The sequence below is a fragment of the Petaurus breviceps genome, unplaced genomic scaffold, assembly GCF_028583685.1.
Source record: "Petaurus breviceps papuanus isolate PSGF00001 unplaced genomic scaffold, PetGlider_PUasm1.0 174, whole genome shotgun sequence".
NCBI classification, from domain to species: Eukaryota; Metazoa; Chordata; class Mammalia; order Diprotodontia; family Petauridae; genus Petaurus; species Petaurus breviceps.
Window position 1 is genome coordinate 50,707,274 of NW_027185761.1, and position 7,822 is coordinate 50,715,095.

Sequence of the window (7,822 nt, forward strand, 5' to 3'; positions counted from 1 at the left end):
GATTTTTGCTGATAAAGTTACAGCTGTATCTTTTTTATTGTTTGTAAATATTTACACAGAAAATAACATAGCTGGAGCGCACGAAAAAATTGCTGAGTGCAAAAAGCAGATTCTTCAAGCAAAGCGAATACGGAAAAATCGCCAGGGTAAGAGTCGGTGCGCGACGCTGTGTGTCCTCTGAGGTGAGGCCTATGCGCTGTGTGTCCTCTGAGGTGAGGCCTATGGCCTGGATCATGATGAGCTACTAGCTCATGGCGGAAAGGAACCTCTGAGTCTTAACGATATCACTCTTGCCAATGACAGCCTTAGGCTGGCTGGAATTGCTTCAGTGCCTGCTGCATTCCTTGTTAAAACCCTTATGCAGAAATTAACCTTTTTGCAAATGGTAGAGGCACCTGTACCAAATGCAAAGAAAAACTGGATTCACAGCTTAACGCTCAGCGTATCTGGCCCTTTACACATATTATCATACTGGTCCAAATCTAGGCCACCCAGAAAATAGACCGCAGCGCTAAAGAGAAAAATCTTTGAATCATACCCTGTAAAAAACACAGAAAATATCATATCAGAACAAATGGCTGCTCCAGAATTTGCTCTTTGAGGGGGCGGGCAGCAGGAAGCACACTCTCACCTAGTTCATCACCTCCCTTTGGGTAAGAAGACAGAGGAAAGATGCTGCATCTTCCATGTGATTACTAGGGGAGACTTAGAGGCCAAGCAAACAAAAAGAACTCGTTTTGATTATAGATTGAGCTCTTTTTTTTTTTTTTAATGTAACTCAGAGTTGAAAAAGGTAAACCTTCATTTGGTTCAATATATTGTGGCTTAGTTGATTTTCACAATCATCCCTGAGAAGGAGAGCAAGAGCACAGGTATTAATGTTCCCATTTTACACAAAGGTTGAGTGACCTCTGCAAGAGAAAACCGAGCCTTTGGATCGGGCCTTTAACACTGTGCTGACCAGTCTTTCCCGGGGGAAAATGCCTTTGGTAAATGTCCCTGGGCTTGTGTCTTTCAGAATATGATGCTTTGGCAAAAGTCATTCAGCACCATCCAGACAGGCATGAAACATTAAAGTAAGTTTAATATTTTACTTTGCTTCTAATTAATGTGTGCTTATACCTCAAGGTAATAGCTATCTCTATTTTTTCAAAGAATTTAAGCATTTGCATTTCTGAAACATCTGTTTTTATTTAAAATCCCTTAAAGTGTGGCACAGAAGAACATGTAACATTTATAAAATTCTTGTACCACATTGAGCTACTGGGGAAAAGAAACCATCATTCTGAAATAATGAGAGAGAACAGGTAGGGTCCTTAATATTACATACCATTTCATTGCCTAGAACAGTTCTTGGTTGAAATTGCATATTAGCACTTGGGATACTTTGATTCTTTACAGTTTTGACTAAAAATAAATTATTTGATATTGATTCCTTTTCAAAAATAGCCAAAATGTGTATTACTCATTTTACTGTTCTTTTTCAGAGAACTAGATGCTTTGGGGAAAGAATTACAACATCTGTCTCATATAAAAGAAAATGTTGAAGATAAGGTATGTTTATTTATATCTTTCAGTCAGTCATGTATTAAGTGCTTCGTCTGTGCCAGGCTCTGTACTAAACGCTAGGGCCAAAAACAGTCCCTGTCTTCACAAAGGCTACATTCTGAAGAGGAAGACAATATGTAAATAATTATGTAGATACAAGATATATACGGAGTAGATGAGAGGTGATCCTGGGGAGGCACACAAGCAGCTGGGGGAGGGGAGGAACAGGAAGGTCTCCTCCACAAGGGAAGGGTAGAGCTGGGTCTGTAGGGAAGCTAGGTGAGCTGGCCGGGGAGAATGTTACAGGCCTTGGAGATTCCAGGGCCAAGGCATGGAGGCAAGAGATGGAACGTCCCTTCTGAGGAAGCGCTTTTAGTGCCAGGAGGAGCAGGTGCTGGGGAGCCACTAGAGTGAGTACAAGGACGACCTGAGCAGGCCTTCATTCCACAGAAAAACATTTTGGCAGCTGAGGGTGGGAGGGATGGGAGTTTGGCCAGGACACTTACATTAGTCTGGTGAAGGGGGGATGACGGCTGGAATGAAGGTGGTGGCCGTGTGAGTGGAGGGAAGGAAACAGGCAGTGTGGAAGGAGAACAGCAAGGTTCTGTCAGCGTGAATATTAAGCTTATTTTTGTACATCACCTTAAATGTAAACGTCTTCTTTGCTTTTTAAATCAAGCTGGAGCTAAGGCGAAAGCAGTTCCATGTTCTTCTTAGTACTATCCACGAACTTCAGCAGACATTAGAAAGTAAGTGCCTTATACTAAAACTAATAGAATTGTATTTTCAGGTATTGCTGACATGTTTTTATAAAAGCTGAAGCTTGTTATCAGCAAGCTAGACAGCACATTGCATGAACCTTGCATTGTGCCTGTGTCTGGGCAGGGTAACGACCACCTTTTCACAAAAATGAAGGTTAGAACTCCTCAGCCAGCCTCAGGGCAGGTGCTCACTTAGAGGGATGCAGTGCATGGGATTCTGTCACTTTAAAACGTGGGTGAGATTCCTGAAAATGTTCCCCCATTCACCCGCAGGTTTTGTCCTTCCTAGGTTTGAATGAAGCATCTTATGTGGGTGTTGTCATGCTCGTCACTGGCCCTCACTCTTGTCACATGTGCTTCTCAATTGCAGATGATGAGAAACTCTCAGAAGTAGAAGAGGCTCAGGAAGCAGGCATGGAAACAGAGACAAAGCCGTAGGCAGACATGTCTCACCAATATGAAGAGAATTCGGTGTCTGACTTCATTTCCTATCACATATTAGGTCCTTGTTACTTTGGTGAAACTAGCAGACTGTGGATGATACATTTTTTTCTAATGTCTAACTAGGAAAAGAACCTATTTTAATGAAGTTTGTTTTTATGAAATTTTTTTATTCAAATGTTTTCAGTTTGTATTTTCATGTATATTTTGGTAATTGTTAAAATTGTAAAATTGAAACTGATTCTCATAAGTTGTATTTTACAAAGAAGCCCTTCTAGAATGTATCCAAGGACAGAGAAGGGATGATTTGGCCTTGTGTGGAAGGGGATTGTAGCCAAGTCTTCCTGACTCCCAGACCAGCATTTGACCATAATTTCTTCTGCATATGGGGGAAAACACAGGAGCAAATGAGTCAGTTTCTAACCTAGAGAAATTAGGTGTTCACTTTTAAATGAAAGAAAAACAAATTTAGTCATTAAGGTTATAAAATATTTTTGAAAACAAATTGGAATACTCTGTTTGGTTCATGAAATCACAACATCTTAAGAGCTGGGTGTGTCCAGAAATCCTTTCTGGCCTCTCCTCAGCAAGCAGCCTTCCCGACCAGCATGATGGGAACTGCACTCCAATCAGCACATGATCCCTGGAATCCCAAATGAGCCCATTCGTAGATGTCTTAGAAAGCTCCCCGCCACAGTTCTTCCTGCAGAGGGACCCGGAAAGTGAAGTGTTCTAGAGTAAGGCGGTGGAAGGACTGGACACAACGCTGTTCTGACCAGACGAAGCTGATGGCGCTCTCTCTCCCTTCTCCTCATTAGCAGCTGCCCAGGCCCCTTGTCTCTGCTTCTCACCTTACCCTTCGCTCCAAGGATAGAGATGTCCAGGAAAGTGACTGCCCTCCAGAGGTTTACATTCTCTTGGGTGTGGCATAGAAATGACGTTGGCTGTCGTTCCTTCCATTTCTCCTCTCTTGCCCCACCCTGACTTGCACCCCTCCCCAGTGGTTCCTAGTCATGCTCAGAGTTGGGGTACGTGGTCAGTGGAGGGAGGGGGGAAGTGGAACAGGTTATTCAACAGTTAACAAAAGGAAGGAGATGAGCACTTGATGGGGAAAGGAAAACCAAAGTAGCAGCTCCCTGAAGGAGGAAGAGATTAGGAGAGAAAAAAGCCCAGAAGTCCATGGCTTGCACACGAATCCCAAGCACGCCCTTGTATGGACTGAGTCCAGGTCTCAAACAGGTCCATATGGTGTGTAGTGCCCAATTGTTGCAGCTAGTGGTCTGTCTCTCCAGTGCAGAGAGGGGAATGTAAGCAGGTGCAGCACTGGGAACAGTAGGCAGGGGCCAACAAAGATGATGGCACTCACCAATCCTCGTAGGCCTACCAGCTGGGACATCCCATGTTTCTGAGAGTCTCATGGCTGGGGCCAGGGGAGGAATAGAGAATCTGTTCCTTAAGAGAGACTGTAAAGGACCACTCCCAGCCACAGGGTTCCAGTAGATAATTCACTTCCCCCTTGTTGCCTTAAAGCCAACTAACTCCCAACCAAGTTCTCCCTGAGAAAGAGATGGACAATAATCTTTGGGTATCAAACTGTCGACATATATGGAGAGGTCCACCCATTCCACATGACAGGAAATAATGGGCTACAGTGGCCCATGCCAGAGCCCAGCTACACCACTGGGCTGCCCACCATAGCTAGAGCCTGTGTCTGCCAGGACCAGTCATAGGCTCTCTGCTGTGGAGAGGGTTCCTGTGCCCTCCTGGGCTTGGTAGGTGCCCTCGGGGCATCCCTCCTGCTGTTCCACCATTACTGATGAGGGCCAACACTGCCCCATGGGCCAAAGGATTGGGACCTGTCATGTCAGAACTTGGCTTCCCCTTCCTGGCACCGGTCTTTACCTTCAGTGTAGGAAGTTCTTCCTTCTGCTAGCTGGCCTGTGCTGAGACATCCTGACATCTTGAACACACAGCGGGCATCAAGACTAGGAGACAAAGGAATACAAAGGCAGAACCAGAGACTTGTCTAGGCCAGTGCATAGGCAGTCTTTCCCATGTGCGAGTTGTTGCCATGTCTGCCCTCATAGAGGAGGGTCCATGAGACCTGAGCTCTTCAGTGACCCCTCGAGAGAAGCTCCACAGAGAGATTTCAGCTGACAGCTCAGGAGTAAGACTCAAAACTTAAAACTCATACAGCGCCCTTGTCTGTCCTCAGCAAATTAACTGGAGTGTGGTCAGTGCATTTGTCTTCTCCAGTTCCAGAAATATCTCTAGGCTCCTGTCCTTTCAAATGCCTACCTCCCCTGATGGTTTGCACCAAAGAATCACGAGAAAGTCTATGTGGCACAATTGCACTTGACATCTCAAGTGCTGAAGTAAGAAAACACCATTCCCCTGAGGGGCAGCTAGATGTCACAGGGAAAGAAGCCCTAGGCCTGGAGTCAGGAAGACTCATCCGCATGAGTTCAAATCCAGACTCAGGCACTTAGTGGCTGTGACCTTGGGCAAGTCACTTAACCCTGTTTGCCTTACGTTCCTCATCTGTAAAATGAGGAGGAAATGGCAAACCACTTCAGAGTCTGCCAAGAACACTCCAGATGGGGTCAGGAGGACGCAACTGAAATTCCAATGTCAGACAATACTAAAATTCCAGGGATCTTGGTCTGCATGCCGTCACTGTTATGTTCATCCTGCTTCTGTCAACCAGCCTGCCTGGCTCTGGCCACTTTCTGTCTGCTTAATCTATATGTAAGCACATGATCTAAGTGTATATGCGTGTGCATGTGATACACACATTGTGTATATATGCACGTATAAAGGATTTGTATTTTATGGATATATGCACACATGTAAAATATATGCATTCTTATATATACTTTAAGTACACACACTTTATTTAGCTCCCTAGTTATGGGAATATGGACAATTTGTTCATCTGCATTGTCATTTGCAAAAAAAAAAATTCCAAATTAAGTAATCCTTTCCCTATTCATGCATAAATATGTCCCCCTCAAAGGGGGCAAAGTCTTTCAGGAGGCTTCACCCAAGGAAATTAGGTGGATGGTAGTCTTAGTACAATAAAGTCATCCAGTCTCAACAAGAGAAGGGTGGTCTCATTCTTCCACATTTGTCCTTTTTAGTAAAAAGGAAGTAACTTTCAATTCCTTTCTCCTCACCTACTCTCCCTCCCTCTCCCAATTAATTCATCCTGGTAAATTAATACTTCTCTGAAGGCAAACTGAGTTTCAAAAATAAAATCATCTAGTGGAACTCGGAAGACACTTCATTTGCCAGGCTAGAAGACACAGCTGGTGGGTCTGAGAGATGGTTTAGGGCAATTACCTTCCAGGTTCCATTCTTCAGATTATTGCACATTCGCCTATGCCCTTGCTGAATGGCTGTAAGGGAGCTTGTTCCCTAATCCTCCTGGATGGGGGGAATGACTCACAGTTACCAGACACCATCTGGAGGAGAAGCTCGCCTGGGCTCCCCTTCCTCAGCCCTATCCATCTCCGTTGTAACAAAGCCATCCTCTTCCAAGTCTGTGTGGCCGTGGGCTGGTTGTTCTGGGTTGGACCCAACTCAGGCCAGTCTCTGGTAGCTTGTGGTGGATGATGGCACAAAACGAGACATTAATAATTCATTCAGCAGAGGCAGTTGGGTGCTCCTGCACCTGGGTTCGGGAAGATCTGAATAAACAATCTGGCCTGTGACCTTGGGTAAGTCACTTGATCTTTGTTTACTTCAGTCTCTTCAACTGTAAAATGGGAATAAATAACACCGCTTTCCTCCCAGGGGAGGAAGGAGTTCAGACATTACTTCTACCACTAATTCCTACTCTAATCTTATGCCTTCCTGCTGCTTTCTCCCAACTGCGCATTGTCTAAAACAACTTGAATCTGTCTATTTTCCTTTTCTCTGAAATATGATCAATCTGAACTCAGTCCCAAATCTTGACTGAGGACCTGGTTAAAATCCTAGCTCCTAGACTTACCACCTGTTTGACGTTGGACAAGTCACTTGTCTCCTTAGGCCTCAGTTTCCTCATTGGTAACATGAAGTGGTTGGACTACATGGGCCCTGAGAGCCATGATCTTGTAAATCTTTGTGTGATTATGTTCCTTCAGCAGCCTAAGGGGAAAAAGGAAAGGAAAGGGAGGGATGAGAAAGGACTTGCCAAGCAGAAAACATTTTAAAAAACCATTTATACCAATAATCACCCCACCCCCCAATTTCCAGAACAGAGCAGGAGACAGCATGATACAGTGAAAAGTGTGATGAATTTGGAATCAGAGGGAATTTGGGTTTGAATTCAAGTTCTGATGCCACCTGTATGACCTTGGTAAAGTCAGTAGCTTACTAGGTCTCCTTTTCTTCACTTAGATGAAGGGACTAGATCAGTGGTGTCAAACTGAAATAGAAAAGAGGGTAACTAAATTGTACATAAAGATCCCTGCAAGCCTTATATTGACTTAGAAAACCTCAATTTCACATTATCATTGTTTTATTGTATTTTTATTTATTTTGTTGAATATTTCCCAATTCTATTTTAATCTGGTTCTTCCCACACTGGAGAGTGTCAAGGGTGCATGGGGCACACCCTCATCTAACGTTTCTGAACTAGATAATCTAAGGTTCTTTCTGTTTCTCTCTCTACATCAATAAGAAAAGTTGTGAGTTGTTGTAGAGATCAACAGTGGACCAAAAATGGCTATTGCTAAAAGAAATAAATGGTAGGTTACATCCCAGGTGACAAGGAGTTTACCTGGCAATATTGGCAGAACTCCATAGCCCTCAATCTCTCTATTTTTGAATTAACTTTTTTTATTCTGGAGTTAACAAACATCAAATAAAATGAGTATTTCAATATGCAAAAAGCAGATCATACATGAAACTGCAAATTTGTATTACAGACAGCTCATTTTTCCTTTTAAGCATGTAATAAATTCAACATTCTGACCTTTTAGTGTCTTCTCTGTACTTAAAAAAGATACTTTTAATGACCTTTCTTTTTTTCCTTCCTTCCTTCCTTCCTTCCTTCCTTCCTTCCTTCCTTCCTTCCTTCCTTCCTT

At 43.6% G+C, this 7,822-nt stretch overlaps 2 protein-coding genes across 3 annotated transcripts in view; one reads left to right on the forward strand and one right to left on the reverse strand.

Annotated features, from left to right (window-relative positions):
* The window catches only part of THOC7 (THO complex subunit 7), a 9,304-nt gene extending 6,049 nt beyond the window's left edge, over positions 1-3,255 (forward strand). For both annotated transcript variants that reach the window (XM_069084188.1, XM_069084189.1), the window contains 5 exons: positions 60-146; positions 1,019-1,076; positions 1,488-1,554; positions 2,228-2,297; positions 2,680-3,255. In XM_069084188.1, the coding sequence (XP_068940289.1) occupies positions 60-146; positions 1,019-1,076; positions 1,488-1,554; positions 2,228-2,297; positions 2,680-2,747 (350 nt within the window). In that variant the 3' untranslated portion in view covers positions 2,748-3,255. The remainder of the gene's footprint in view (positions 1-59; positions 147-1,018; positions 1,077-1,487; positions 1,555-2,227; positions 2,298-2,679) is intronic.
* A 1,219-nt stretch (positions 3,256-4,474) lies between these two features.
* CUNH3orf49 (chromosome unknown C3orf49 homolog) overlaps positions 4,475-7,822 on the reverse strand; it is a 30,377-nt gene continuing 27,029 nt past the window's right edge. Inside the window, exon 6 of the mRNA XM_069084563.1 lies at positions 4,475-4,579. Coding sequence (XP_068940664.1) covers positions 4,475-4,579 — 105 coding nt within the window. The remainder of the gene's footprint in view (positions 4,580-7,822) is intronic.